The sequence below is a fragment of the Haliaeetus leucocephalus genome, unplaced genomic scaffold (assembly GCF_000737465.1).
Source record: "Haliaeetus leucocephalus isolate CR32 unplaced genomic scaffold, Haliaeetus_leucocephalus-4.0 Scaffold218, whole genome shotgun sequence".
NCBI classification, from domain to species: Eukaryota; Metazoa; Chordata; class Aves; order Accipitriformes; family Accipitridae; genus Haliaeetus; species Haliaeetus leucocephalus.
The window spans coordinates 706,914-722,457 of NW_010972654.1; the positions used below are offsets into that span (position 1 = coordinate 706,914).

At 44.5% G+C, this 15,544-nt stretch overlaps 1 protein-coding gene across 4 annotated transcripts in view; it reads left to right on the forward strand.

Annotated features, from left to right (window-relative positions):
• The window catches only part of HSF1 (heat shock transcription factor 1), a 71,191-nt gene that overhangs the window by 16,479 nt on the left and 39,168 nt on the right, over positions 1-15,544 (forward strand). For all 4 annotated transcript variants that reach the window (XM_010566807.1, XM_010566808.1, XM_010566809.1 and 1 more), the window contains exons 2-4: positions 3,049-3,157; positions 8,942-9,078; positions 10,970-11,094. In XM_010566807.1, the coding sequence (XP_010565109.1) occupies positions 3,049-3,157; positions 8,942-9,078; positions 10,970-11,094 (371 nt within the window). The remainder of the gene's footprint in view (positions 1-3,048; positions 3,158-8,941; positions 9,079-10,969; positions 11,095-15,544) is intronic.

Here is a 15,544-nt window from a genome sequence, read left to right on the forward strand (position 1 = left end):
TTTATAATGGCTTTGGCACAGAAGATGTGTTGAGAAAATTTTCACAAAACACTGTTGGGCTTTGTTAACACAGCGAAGGTTTGAGATGCCGTGCAGAAGAAACCAGACGACCTTGAGAACTGGGATGATAGAAATGAGGCAGAATTTGGTTAACGCTTGTGCAGGGTTGATTTAGTCCTAACTGTGCAAATAATCCTGTCACTTACAGACAATTTAATTCAGGTTGGTTTCCCTGTAAACTTCTTACATATCTTAGACCCCTGCCCTTCCAGCTTACTCTCAAGTCTTCTACCACTTTGCAGCAGCAGCTGCTGTCAGCAGCCGTAGCCGTGTGTTGGACATGTGTGGACTAACGCCAGGAACGGAGAAGAGCTGGTTAAGTGAAAGGTAGTTGGTGTGATGCAAGAAAACATGCATAAGCCAGCCATCAGCAGTCTGGAAATGGGAGTGTTTCTCATAATTGCAGAGATAAATGCTTAAGTGGTACAGTGTTAAAAATATAAATTTTAGGATAAGAAACAATGTTATGAAGGAAAACACCAGTGTGATGCAACAAATCCAGGTTGTAAAGCAGCCTGTCTTCAGGTCCCTCTTCCTCCCCGCTTCCTTGGAAGGAACAGGTACTGCGTTGAGACTTGGGTGAAACTCCTTGAAGTTGATGGACATAATGGCTATCCTCCTATGAAAATAGAGGAAAACCTGTTATGCTTGTTAGCAGCATGGATAGACTCCTGTGGAGTAGGTAAACCTGGGAAAATTCACAAGGCTGGGCAGGAGAAGTCAAGTGGGGAGGCAGGCTGGGGGATCTGGACGTAGATAAAGGAAGCAGAGTATTTTGGATGCATTGATGTACAGCGAATGACCAGAGAAGACCACCAGCAAACTTGTTTATCCTTAGGGGGCAAAAAAGCAAGAACTCTGGAGTGGAGCAACTCCAGCAAAACAAAAAACCTTGGAATGGGACTCAAAGATGTCTTATTTATTGTGGGTTGCCATCATTAGGAGATGGCTAGTGTGCGCTTCCTTCCTTCATTGCCATCTATTGCATTTTTTGCTATTAGAATCAACTCAGAGTACTCGTAAGTATTGGATAAAGAGTAAAGGAAATGAAGACAAACACTGAAACGCAGGTGAATCATCTGAACGAGTAATGAAACTCATCCAAAAACCCCAAACTGTCAACTTTTAATAAACCCTTACCTGGTTTTGTTATTGGCAGGCAGAATCTTTTGTGGTCTGTTTTAGGGTGGTGGGGGGTTTTTTGCCTTTTTTTTTTTAATAGTAGTCTTAATTCTTTAGGATTAATGCTGCATTGAATTTGCCCAGTAACTTTAAAAGTAAGACATGCCTGTCTGAAAATCATCTCGTGGATGTTGGGTCTGATACTCTTAAGTCAGTTCAGAAGACCTTGGCCTCATCTTTTCCCAGGAGGTTCTTGCTGGGACTTGGAGAGATCTGCAGATACTGGTGGTGTTTAGCTGTCTGACAAGAGTGGAATTTGGAGCACAGTGACGGGCGAGGGGGCTCTTCTGACCTTGTGCAGCAAGACCTCGTTTAATATGGAAGCAGCAGCCCCTGCTTGTGAAGGTCTTTTCGTTGGGTCACTCGTGAATTGGGGGGGACTTTGGAGTTCTGGAGGCACCGTCCCTCTGCTGTCGTGTGGGTGGTCTGGCCTGGCCTGCCGCTTTTCTTTTGAGCTAAAAAGTCTGATTGCTTCATGGCCGTGCAATGACTTGCGAGTATCTTGTTGGGCTTGGCTCTCCTCTGGTGCTCTGCCAGCGCTGTGTGCTGGTGATACGTGGGACCGTATTAGCAGGAGGATGGAGTGGGAGCAGGACTTCGTCGTGGAAGAAAATCCGGGTTGTAAAAATGCATTCGGCGTTCTTGTTTCCCTTTGCCAGAATGAAAATCCCTTCTTTTGCTGTTTTGCAGATGCTTATGTTGACAGTATAATTCCTGCTCAGCGTGCCAGAAGGGTAATAGAAACCATACTTGATAAAACAGCACCACAGACCTGAAAGCTAAGTGGCTGAAATGTAATCCTGACTACTAGTCAAGATAGTTATAGTAGTCAAAATAACTTATTATTCTTGGCATGCACTGTTCTGTTGGTGATAACTTGTTTTCCAAAATCCAACAGCAGAAGTACCTCAGGGTTTAGAGGGGCAGGAACGCTTCCTCCTGTCTCCTACTTATTCCTACTTTTTAAATCAACATGTAGAAAATGTTTATCAGTTGCAGTGCAAAATTAAAACTCATTAGTCAGTGCTGCTCTCACTCTGCCAGCAACAGCATGTGTTGCTTTCAGCTGTTCCGGACCTCGTCTGCTGTGTCTGCATGGGCACGGCGCGCTGCCCGAGGCTGGCAGGACGCAGAATTGTCTTCGTTTGTTTGCAGATGTTGATGTTGAAAATCAGACTAGTCTAGTTGTCTTAATTTGCTCGGAAGATCGTTGGCTGTTGCTGTAGATACAAAAACAACTTAATTGGGACAACTTGGGGAATTAATAGATTTGTAGTTCTGCAAACCGAGGTTTAATCTTTGTAGCCTGCTTAACCTCCTGGGTTGCTTTTTTAAGTCTCTGGGGAGTTGTGCTCTGCTGGTTCCTCCACATTAGCAGCTTGATCACAGCGTAAAGAGTTATCGGCTGTCTGCCTGTTCTCGATAACTGACGGATGCATGTTGTTGTTCTGGGCTGAGTGCAAGGAAATGTGATTTTGGCCAAGAAGGCTCCGTGGGCAGTTACCCTGGCTCAGCTGAGATGCAGTGATGTGCTAAATGCGAACTGCACCGGGAGCTGAAGGACGTTGGGGTCCCTCTGAGCTGTATTGATGGGAGCTTGCGTTGGTCAGATGGTAACAGCTTCAAACAAAGCTAATAAACTACGTTATTACCTGCAGTTGAGGGACTCCAAGATATGGGGCCGTTACTGATTTCACCCACAGCAATGCAGAATTTATATTTGTGAAATGAAGGGGCAGGTGGGCTTCTCTCTTTCTGTGTAACAGTGGTTGATAATGTTTCATTTTGTTTTGTTTTTTTTGACAGAGTGGAAGCAGCTTCCATGTGTTTGACCAAGGCCAATTTGCCAAGGAGGTGCTTCCAAAATACTTCAAACACAACAACATGGCCAGCTTTGTACGGCAGCTCAATATGTGTAAGTATCTTCTGGGCAGCTCGGGTGCAAAGTGTAAAGTTTGTCCCGAAATAAGGTTTCTGTCTTCTGCCCAGGTTTAACGTAGGGAACATTTCATTGAGTTGAGAGTATTTGCTAGCTTTGCGATCACTCCGTTTTTGGGGACCAAGTGGTAGTTTTAAGCTTGGCGTCTGCTGAAAGGAGTAACAACTTTTAAAACTGAAAACTTCTGCTAGATATAAACAACTTCAGACTCCCAGAGTTCTATTATCCTGAAATTCCCCGATTGTTAGCGCAGGAGTTCTGAATGCTTTCCGTGTGTTCGCCCATCGTTAGCGTTTTCGATGGCACTCTGCCATCCTGTGTCATGGAGGAGGACCTCCTCTGGAATGCTCCCATGAGGCAGGCCCACCCCATGTGACTTGTTCATTTTCTGCTCGCTTTCTTGAGGGGATGTTGCTGCCAGCGTCATGTAGAGCAGGCATTGACTGAACTTGCTCTACTAAACAGCAATTATTTAAAAAAATAAATAAAGAATCATAGAACTGTAGCGGAATAGGGCTGGAGGGACCTCAAAATCATTTAGTCCAATTCTCTGCTTCAAGGCAGGATCAACTACCTCTGTGTTGTTCCTGATGACTTTGCATCAAACCTATTTTTTCCAAGCCTCCAGTAATAAAGATTCCATAAGCTCTTCAAGGAAATGCTGTTGATATAAGGATAGTGAAGCAGTGGAGTTGATTGCTGAATGTCTAACCCAAACCATCCCAGCTACAGTTTAAATCCTCCACTTCTTTCCTATCTGCTGTGGATATAAAGAGATTTATTTATTCCTTTTCCCTTTGCATCAGCCTTTGTGTCTTTGAAAACTTGATACCTCTCTTCAGTCCTCTCTTTTTTCTTTTTTTTTCTCTTCAGAGTAAACAGCCTGCTTTTTTAGTTCTTTTAGGTTGTTTTCCAGCCTTTAATCATTTGCATTCCTTTCTCAACTGATTTTGTTCCATCTCTTTGTTGAATTGCAGTAGCCAACATTGGGTGTATCACTGGATAGAATAAAAAGAGTAATTCCTGTGTCTTGAAGGCAATACTTTTATGTACGTCGCATTATGGCATTGGCCTTTTCCTCAGCAGTATGACATTGAATTTATGTTCAGTTCACGATCCACTACAGCGCTCGCATTATCTTCTCTTGAGCTACTATCTACCCAGTGGTTTTCCCTCCCATATTTCTTTGGTTTTACTCCTGCCTCAGAGTTGTACCTTGTGTTTGTCAGTAGTGACTTTCATTCCTCTTGCCAAAATTACTTTGAATTGCAGTCATGTCTTTCAACATACTTGCAGCTCTTCCCAGCTGCGTCTTATCAGCCAGTTTAGCAAACATGCTCTATTCAGTCCTTCATGCCATTAATGAAGATGCTGGATAGGACTGGGCCCACACTCTTAGACCACGCACTACAATATATTTTGCTAACTGCTCCCTAAATAAGGCTTTTTCTGTTGGGTTTACGCCCACATTATATCAGTTTCACCTTGCTGATTTTCCTGCTTTGAGGATGTCATGCTTTGATTGGGATGTCTGCTGCTTTTCTGTTGATAAAGCTTGCTATACCATCATGGAAGAAAATTAACTTGGTTTTACGTGACCTTTTCTTGTCTTCCTGGTTTGTTTTGGTTCGGGTTTTGGTTTTGGAGTTTTTTTACTTACACACATTTGTACGTGAAAAGTGGCACCTGCTTTCATAGCTCTGAGAAGGGTCAAGAGTTCCCAGAGAACTAGGGAATACTCCACTTCCCATCACCGTTGAGGAGAGGTATGCCCAAAACACCAAATCCTGCCAGGAGAATGAGGACTCCAGAATATCGCTAATCGGTGCTTTTCACCTTCCTTGCTGTTTCTTTTGCTGGAGGACAGGTAGGAAGGCTCAGCTCCTGTCTGCAGGCGGGGGGTGGCAGGTCACCCTGCAGAGGGACAGGCTCCTTCAGCAGCTTTGCTTCCCAGCCCAAGCAGTGACCTCTCCAGCTGCACTTCTCTTGTCTGTCCTGTCACCACATCTGACTTGCATTTGGAGGGAGGAGGGCGATACTTCCCTCCAAAGCACATGTCTGCAGGTGTCTTTAGTACTTGCATGTCCTGGAATGCTTTGGAATAGGATCAACCTGAGCATTAGCTTGTCAAATAAGGTAAAGGCTGCCTGTCCAACAGACGCTGCTGCAACTGGGGAATAAGAAGAAGAAAGCAAGCTGTCTGGTCTGTTCCCCCTCACCGTATGTAATGTTAAAAGGGCAGGGGAGGGCAGGGGGATTAACATCATTCCGGGTGTCAGCTCCTCCTTTCAATAGCGGAGATAGAGCTGGAACAGAATTAGGTGATCGGACAAAAGCACATCTGAGTGATAAGGTGTTCTTTTAAAAAGGGGGGAGAAAGAAGTAATAAATCTCCAAGACCAAGCTAAGACAGGACTGAAACTTCTTTCTAACAACACCTTTCCCAAGTGGTTCAATACTTCTGGGGGGGGGGAAGAAAAAAAAAAAACCACAAAAAAAACCCCAAAACCAAATCTGTTCTGATCAGAAATGGAACTGAGATTTTTTTTTCAGACCTCAAGAGTCGGGTTCTCCAAACAGAATTCCTGCCCTCAACCAGACTTTGGGATCTTTCTGATACGTTCAGTTACACTACCATGATAGCATGATACAGTATTGAGACGACGGAAAGCTAGGCTTCACGTCTTGCACTAGAAAATGAGTAAATGTAACTTCCATATTCAGGTGTTTATAACTTTTTTCCTATGCTTAATCTGTTTTTTAACATAGATCCCATTCTTCCCAATCTGTGTTACAGAGGCTTTGATTTACTTGAATTATAAAACAGATTTCTTAGCGTGTGATTGGTGGCAGTTTGAGGATTTCAATTTATTTTAGAGTTGAGTGATATGGTAGATGTATGTCCAAACTTGAAAGTAAATTCAGAGTTTGTCCCTACACTGCTTGGCGTGTTTGCTTGAAGAGCAGGGATTGCTAAAGGACATGTAATAAAGAGAAGGGTGCCCAAAATGGAACATGATTTTCTACGCTTTGTTTTGGGGGATTTGCTTCGTTAGCTTCTAGTACAGCTGTGCAGTTGTTGTTGCATTTTTCTCAAATCACTTCACTTTTAGCATAATTGTATATTTCTGTGTTACCTGTTCACAGGTTCGTTATCCTGACTGGGTCAATAGTCCAGTAACGTGAAGAGTGCCTCTGAGCTAGCTGTCAGGCTGTGGATCCCTATGCAAAACCTGAGAGAGGGTTATGAAATTCTCCAGAACTGGTGTTTCACAGTGTGTGCTGAGCCTTGGTCACCTTTCTGGGCACACCTACAGGCAAAAAAAAGGGATCTGCTGTGAGCTCGGGTGGAAATTTTGCCTAGGGACTCCTTTACTCCTGCTCTGGTTGCTGTGTGAGCAAACCGAATCCAAGTTGGTGTTTCAGGTTGGGTACACAGATGGAGCACTGCCCAAAGCTTTCACTGTTCTGACCAAGTATCTCTGTGCTACTAGTTCCCTGTCCTCTACTAATCAAACAATATTCTTTTTCTCCATGCTCCCCCCTTCCTGGTTTTCCAAACTTATACTGCGTAATCCTTCTCTTACCCTTCGGATGTGCAAGGAAATCGAGAACTGCCTGCCTGTGTAAATGCTCCGAGATTGATGGGTGCGTTTGTAGCTGCTCTTTCCTGCCAGCTAACAGGAACATTCTGGGATTATCCCAGAGACATTGCTTCACGGCAGTCTGCTCGGCTTCCTCCCCGCGCACACAGATCTGCATTTACGTTTTGGCTGCGGGTTCTTGTGATAGGCAGCAACATAAAGGATGCCTTTCATACACCTCTCACGTGGAGGTTATATCAGGGATTAACTTTAATGCTCCAGATGTGGGCTGCAGAGAGCATTCCAATGTTATTAGAAAGGATGACATTTTCATTACCTTTCAACACCAGCTCTTTGAATAGCTGTGGGGCACATTCTGTGCTTTGTGACCGGGGCCTTTAGTTTTTAAGGATGACTTGAATAACCGAAAACTGGCTAATATCACTACAATAACGTGTAATTTCTCTAAATCACTTTCTGCTGCAAGTGCAGGAAGCTTTTTTTTTTAACCACAGCTGTGGTCTGAGCAACTTAAATAACACTCTTGATTTATCCTAGCGGTTTACAGAAATGCTGAGATCCAGAAATACTTTGATGCACTACACTCTGTTCTTGAGTGGCTTTTAGGTGTTTTAAGTACATCTGAAGACTTTGGTGCATAACTTCTGCCTGAACTGTTGCGGAAGCGCTTTCCAGCGTGCCGTGCCTCTCCCTTCCCTATGCAGCAGAGGAATTGCACCGTCACCCTCACCAGACAGTTGTGTTGCTGCGGGGATGACAAAAGTGGTGCCTGTCGCTGTAGTTCTGGGGAATTGTTTGGAGCCAGGATGTTTTTAATTGCCACATGTTAGAATGAGAAAAATGCTGTGGATTTATATTTCTTAAGGTGGAGCAGACTGGTTAAAAAAAGAATTTTAAGTCTTAGTATTAAGGCGAGTAGATTGTCAACTTGATTGTCTGCTTCTGGACTAGTAACCCTGTTTGCAGAGATTGTCAGCTCTGTCCTAGTAGTGTTGTACAGCTCGCTTATGAAGAAGTGTTCTGGAAAGGCTCAGAAGCCTTTGGGAAGTCATTTGTTTACCTTCTGTGCCGTGGGGTCTCCTTTACTATAAGAAAATTCCTCCTTCCTTTCAGGTTAAGGATCAGGGTGCCTACAGTGCCCTGGAATGTGCAAATTTATTATAGGTGTGCTGGCTACAGCAGCCTGCATCATGGGCTTGTAGGGGGAGATAATATGTGCTGCTGTGAGAAGGCACTGAAATGGAGAATGGAGGGGCTTGGGAGTTCAGTTAAATGCAGTAATAACTCATCTCCCGTTGTGTGCTGATGGGCACTTGCGTGGTTTTGTCTCCAAGGTGTTCCTATTTTCATTAGTCTGTGAGATGATAGGCGGCAGCGGCGCTTCATCTGCATCATGTATGTTGCTGAGTACGTTGCTAATTGCTCTCAGAAACCATTTTATTCCCTGAATAAATAAAACATAAGCCCTCTGGGATTGCCTGGAGCGTGTGCTGAATGTTTGAATCTCTTTTTGGCAGTATTGTTGAAAGAAGTTTTGTTGAAATACGTGTCTTTCCTTATCTTGCTCTGCATTGAAAAGGCAAGGCAAGGTGCTGTTTACTCATGTAACAGGTCAGCTCCCTGTGAATGAGGGGCTTTTATCAGGAAATGGGGAGGTTAATTGGAGACTCTTGGTGTAGTTCCAGTAATTTCAGCCTTTCTTCTTGCTGACCTATGCTATCAGCCAACCATCGGCGTAGCTTGGTCTTGTGGGAGCAGCGAAAGGTGTTTTTCAAAACGATTCTAGGATGTAGAAGTGGATCCCACTCTTCTCAGCCGTCTGTGTCAAGCTGTTGCTCCGGTCAGGTAGCTGAATGGCCTGGCTCTGCTCCTGGGGAGAAACAAGGAGAAACAAGGGTTTGGTGGCCGGAGAGGACTCATACCACTTGCTGTTCAGAGGATCAGCATAAGCCTCTGTCTGAAGGTCTGTCAATTTAAGGAGGGGTTCCTCATTCCACATAGCATTTTTAGGATGAGATTTGTTAGAATGCAGTACCACAGTGATGGAGCGCTGGGTATTTAAACTAACAAGGGTGACTTGTGCTAGTTTCTGCTTTCTCAAGTTCATATTTAGCCTGTTAAGCTTTTCTCCAATTATCTCCCCTTTGATTTTCAGATGGCTTTCGAAAGGTTGTCCACATTGAGCAGGGAGGATTGGTGAAGCCAGAGAAAGATGATACTGAATTCCAGCATCCGTACTTCATCCGAGGCCAGGAACACCTCCTGGAGAACATCAAGAGGAAAGTAACCAGCGTAAGTTTATGCAACAGATCTTTCGGGACAAGCTCTAGATAAACTGTTTAAAAACAGAGGATTAGTCCGAAAAGCACCAGTGTGCTCTAAGGGTTGAGGGGCATTGGCGTCCTTGGTTATTGTTTTATGCCAGCAGTTCTTCTGGTTGTCTCTACCCTCTCACCCAGTTACAAGCTGCAGTGCCATCCTGCTAATCAGCTGGCTTCAGGTTCTTGGTACCAGTCCCTTTGGTTCTGGGTCTTTTTCTCAATGTTTTCAGCATTAGGTTCATTATAGCACTGCTTGAGACTTCCTCTCTCCCACACCACCACCATTAAAGAGCCAGCACTCTGGCCTTGCAAACCAAATTGTTTCTGAGTTCAGTAAAAAGGGTCACTATATTTTTTCCTGTTTTTCTGGACAAGTAGCATCTGTTTGAATTTGGCTTGGTGGAGGGAAGTTTACTGTGTTCTCTGGAAAGACTGAAGAGCAATTGTACCTTTCAGTAGGAGGGAGAGTGATCACTAGTTGAGCTGCAGTCTTTACTTAAAATGCTTCAAGGAATGAAAAATACGTACATACAAAGTGTACACACACAGACACATGGAGATATGTTAGATGTAGTAGTGGCAGGAGGAAAAGGAAGGATAAGATACCTGAATTATCTTAAATGTGTTAACGTCCAGCATATCCCAATTATAAACTTATCATTTTCCCTTTAAACTCACAGATGTGCTGCTTTACAACTGCCCCCATTTCTTGAAATACAGAATTGCAGTACATGTACTGAAGTCGTGGTATAGCAACAGTTGGTATCAGGAGTTCCAAAAATGCTTATGAATTTTGCAGGCTAATTTATTAGTCCTGAAGTGTGGGCTGGAGAAACATGTTTTTGTCATTCTTCTCGAAATATTAATCAAAGCAATGTGTAGAGAGAGTAGCTCACTCTTCTGCCTATCCCAGGGTGCTCTCAAATAACCGTAAGTGCCATTTTCACTGAGGCATTTAGTTCCTCTAGACATTTTCACAGTGGGCAAACGCGTTAGAAGGATGTAAAGAGATCTTAAAGATATATGACCTGCTGGCAAGTGAAGTGGAGAGAAGCTGCTATTGAATAGGTGAGATGTGTTAACCCCTATAACGGTTGGCAGATTCATAGACTTCTCACGTGGTACAGCTCTTGTGAAACATGTCTAGGTGTCATTTCTCATGAGTATTTTATCAGAAAAATAAAATCGTCTGCTCAGAATCTTCTCCTCAGCTGCTTTAACACTTGTAGTGGAAATGATGAGGATGTCAAGCGACCGGCTGCTGCTCAGGGATCTCTGGAAGAGGCTTACCGTTCCGCCTGCAGGCCTCTCTGCTGCAGTGAGCTCATCTGCCCTTTTTCTCCTGATTTTCTTTCTCAGACCAGCTAATGACTTTCTTAATTGCTAAGACCGATATTCAGTTCACTGCACGCAGCAGAGACTTTTGAAAGTGCGTGAGGCAAATGTTTGTTTCCTATCTTAAGTACAAATGTGCTTCCTGGTCTTTGTGACTGCTAAGTTTTAGTTTTAGGATTGTCATAGATAAGAATGAATGTCTTGGCCCATTGCCTATCTGAAGGTTTGCGTAGGCAAACAGGTCTGGTGCAGGCCTTCGCTTTTACCTGAGCACTGTATTTCTGATCCAAAAAGATTATTTTTTTTTTAAGGCTGCGACAGAATTTGATGTTTTCATATAGCAATATGCTTGCAAAAAACTTGCTTTGTAGGTGACTGGTTTTAGTCCCTTGACATGGTGCACTCAGGTGTGAATGCAGCGGTTGGTCTAGAGGGGCAAGATAAATTATATGCAGTATCAACTTTGAAGCTTAAATAACCATTTTGTAGGAAGGAAACATCACTGACATCTTCCTTTCTGTCTCCAGGTATCCAGTATAAAGAATGAGGATATAAAGGTTCGGCAAGACAATGTAACCAAGTTACTGACTGACATCCAGGTGATGAAAGGAAAGCAGGAGAGCATGGACTCCAAGCTGATAGCCATGAAGCAGTATGTATGTGGGGAGGGGGTGGCAGAAAATGCAGGAGAGTTTGCCCATGATTTCTTTCCTGAACACATTATTTTTAAGACCTTATCTGAGAGAAGGCTGGCTGCTGCTTGCTTGCTCTCTGTTCCAGCTTCCATTTGTCTCAAGAGTATAGCCTGGGCTTTAAGAAGCTTTCTGCTTAGGGCAAGAAGGGGGTGGTGGAGGGGCCTTCTGAACACAATTAAAACCCATTAAAGACCTGGTGTCACAGCAACCAGACCCGTGACCCCAAACACAGTGTAGAGCTTCTTTGGAGTACAGCTCTGCTTTGAGGTATCAGTTGGAAAGGCTGTGAAGACTTCGGGAACTTCCTTCACTGCCATGAGGGTTACAATCTGAAATTTCAGTCAGTGTGTGGTGCTGGGTGTTTCCATTGTGATTTTTTTTGTCCAGCAAAACACAACTATTCTGTCTTGTCTTACACTGCACCAGGGTATTCAAGTCAGTTGGGATAACTTCTGTTCTAATACTGTATTCTTACTCCAGGCTCTTGACTTCTTAATTGCACCCGGTTAAATTCTCACCGGATACTGCTCACCCAGTATTTGCTGTTGGGTTGGGAGGCAAAATGGGTGATCTTGAGTCCCGCTGATAAACACTGCCTTACCTTTAGAGATGATCAGGGCACTGTTGCTCACCCTTACGTGACTTTTTCCCGTGCTGGTCATGCAGAAGAATTTAGTTAACGTCACCTAGTCAGAATCTTTTAAGTGATGCACCAGGAACTGGCTGCCCTCCCAGATAGCAGGATCTGTGTATAATCTGCCAGTTGTAAGACTTGCACTGAGGTTCTTAAAGTTGCCTTTTAAGTTTACATACCTGTTGAGTCCAAGGAATATGGGGGTCTGGGGGTCTGATTTCCTTAGGCATCTTTATAAATCTTGGTTTAAAGCTCCCCCCCCCCCCCCGCCTTGTTTACCTCTCCACAAAGTGGAATGAATCATATATCCGTGAATTTTATTTTACGCCTAGCTTCTTCATCTCTGCCATTGTTTCTAAGGAATTTGCTTCTGGGTCTTATGGAAAATGGAGCAAGCAGCCCTCCATTCTTGCTGGATGAAGCAGGAAAGCAGGGTGGGGGCTTTTGAAGGGACAATTTCATAGTGGAATAATACTTCCTCCACGCTGTGTTCCAAAGCCTCCCTTTTCTTGGATTTCATTACTATATCTTCTGCTTGCAGATCACTTCTCTAGCACCTCTGGTGTTCATGGGAGGGGAGACAACCTGCTTCGTCTCCTAGGTCATTCTAGATGATTCTCTTCATATTCTGATTTGCCCCAGTGTGAGTGCCCAGCCTTATATCTAGGCTGTGCTTCTCCTCAGGCTCTTTGCAAGGGGAGAAAGAAAAGTAGATTGTCTTTCTGACCTGTTGGTAAATGGTGGCGAGTAAAAGATTTGTGCACTGTTATCAATACTGCAGTTTTGTGGGTCTGTAGACAGCAGAGGTGACTCTTTCTCTTTTCCCTTTCAAGTGAACTAAGTGACTTGCCTAGCATGGCTTTGAATGAAAAACTCATGTGCAGCCAACCTTGAATGACCAAAAAGCTACCTTAACGAAGCATACTCAACACGCGTGTAGCCAGCAAAATCTTCATTAGTCTGCCAGCAATTGTACAAGTTATATCAGATGGCTCATTAGTAATGAACCCGCTGTTAAATCCACAACAGGGTAAACTTGTGTGTCCCCGGATTGGAAGCCATTTTTTTCCACTTTCCTGGAAAAGCAATCAGCTGCCTAAAACAATTAGTTTGCCACTCGCTGTGATGCGTCGTGTCTTTTGGCAGCTCTAGTCCCAGCCGTTATGACAAGTTCGTGTGGGAGGCTTCTGCTTTTGCACGTTTGTTTTCTGTCCCTTGCAGGAAGAACAAGCAACATTAAGAGCCATCTTCAACCCAGCTGCCAGTCTTCTGCTCCCACCACACGGTGCTCATCTAAATTTCCGTGGCTTCTGCAGTCCCGTGGCATGTTTTGAGATCGTCTAGGCTTGTACCCCTGCGTTAAGGATGAGAGCGTTCACAAATGCATTATAGGTCTCTAGGCTGCATTCTGGCTGCTCTGTTGGCTCTTGCTAAAGCAAACATTAGCATTATTAATTATAAATGGTCTCTAAACCACTAGGTGGAGTGCCTACAGCAGTACTTTGAGCTCTACTGATAGCAGAGAACTGAGAACCTCCCTCAAAGCAGCAAAGCTTTCCCCCTCCTTCCAGGAAGATAGTTATTGACCAATTAATAAGAAATGTGTTTTGTACTTCTTTGAAAGCTTATCAGGTAAATAGGCTCCTGTAAGACAATCAAAATTAAACAATTTGTGTGAACTACGAGTGCTGCGCAACTGCCTATTAGCAGGTCTTCGTTTGAGACTGCTGCCTGGAAGAAGTTCAGTCCCAGCTGAGCCAGCCCAGCAGCCGCCTGCTCCCCAAAAGAGCTGCTGCCCTTCACCGTACCGGCTGCTGCGCATGTGCTCCCGCTCCGTACCGTGCCGTGGCTCTGGTACTCTGCCACAAGAGCTGGTCTGATTGCCAGCACAACAGAAAACATCCAACAAAAAGAAGTGGGGGACTAGTGAGCGGAGGGGCAGGTTCCTTAGCAGGTCTGGGAGCAGAGGAGCAGGGCGATGGGACCCTCATTCCTCAGCCTGGACAGGCTGCTGAGCTGAGCTGCGTGGGGGGACTTACCCGAGTGAGCAAGTGCTGTACGGGCTCTGGGTTGGAATATCCAGCTGCAAGCTCTCTGTAGCTTGTAATAGCATGGTAACCTTTTCTTGGTTTAATGTGTTCCATTCTTCCTGGCTACTTCTCCATCCATCACAGCCATTAGTAACTGGTTTTTTTCGGTCTTCTGCAGGTTCTTCACATCTCTCAGTAAACACAGCTTTTGACTCTGTGTTTCATTACCTTTAATTTTTCCCGTCTCCATTATTAGTACTGGATCCATATACTTAGATTGCTGTTCCTTTTTGGGAGGGTGGAGTTTGCAAGCCATGTTTCAAGTCTTCATTTTCTCAGGAACTTGTGGTTAAAAATTATTTCCTTGCTTCTTGAATAATAATACATCCAATTCACTTAAGATTAGCCTTCCTAGTTCTGGATCGGTGGCGTGCTTCAAAGCATCAGCTGGTTCGTACCATCACATCATTGTCACTTGTTTTCTTGACAAGTTTATGGAATGCTCTTGAGGGCCTGCTGGTTCGCATCAGGTTGCATCTCCACAGCAGGGTTATTCCAGGTTCTTCTTCCCCTTCTCCACACCAGTGTCAACAGTCAACCTCCTCTAGCACCTGCTCAGCTACCATCATTTCATAGCTGAAATGGTGTGGGTTAAGACCTTCAACTTGTGCCTATTGTGGTGCCGCTTCTCACTGAATCACTGCAGCTGGCAGCAGCCAGAATCCCACTGGATTCCTGCCTTAACCGCACCACAAAGTGTGCAGAGGTCTCTTGCAAATTCTGTGGGAATAATGGCTTTTAATCCTCCAGCGCGGAGGCTTGAAACACGTTAATGGCTCAATATGGGAACTGTTTGTGTCCACGCAAGATGGAAAAGACTTCAGTCGCGACGTAGAACTTCCAGACAGGCCTGCTGCTTCATCAGCCGTTAATGCAGAAAAACCACTGATGGCTAGTGCTGTGCACCCACCGGTGGTCAGGGAACGGAAAAAAAGCCCATTTCAGACTGCGGCAGGCTCGGACTTGGTAAGGAGGAGGCCAGCTGTCAAACAAACTGGTGCGTGTTGGTCTTTGAGGGAGGACTTTAATAACACTGACCTCCTGAGGTTTTTCTGCACAGAAATACACAGCGTGGTTCAAACTTCCTCACGCTGGTCTTGCACAGCCCAGCTTCTAGAAGCAGCTCCCAAGCGATCAAACGCCCGAGCGGATTACCTGAAGTTACATTGTGTGAAGTGAACTTCAGCTGAAGGTCTGAGTGGTTTCAACTGTGAGTTAGAAACAGGTTAATTTTGCTATAAAAACAGCGTATTTTTGTTTGGCAAAGTGCAAGGTTACTATGAATGAAGAGCAGTAACTCTGAAAATGAGCTTGCAATGGGACCGAAAGGTCCTGCATACATTCTCTTTTGATAGTAATGGTTATACGTAGGGGATCTCGGTTAACTATTGACTTTGTAAAGACGTAGTCTGGTCACAACCACAGGAGTGTGTCGAGGTCTTGTGTCAGCAGTGTAAGAATGCTGAATCAGTGAGCAAACTTCAGGAACAGAAACAGGAATGACTGAAGCGATGGGAAACTTGCTGAGTAACGAGTGACTGGAGGAGCTCAGCTTTCTTTACTGAAAAAGGAAGGTGAGTGAATGCTGATGTGCATGCACCTCTGGAGGTAACTCCAGCCCGAGGAACGGTAGCTTGAGTCTTTTTCGTGCGGTGACAGGTGAAAATAGTCAAAATTAGACTA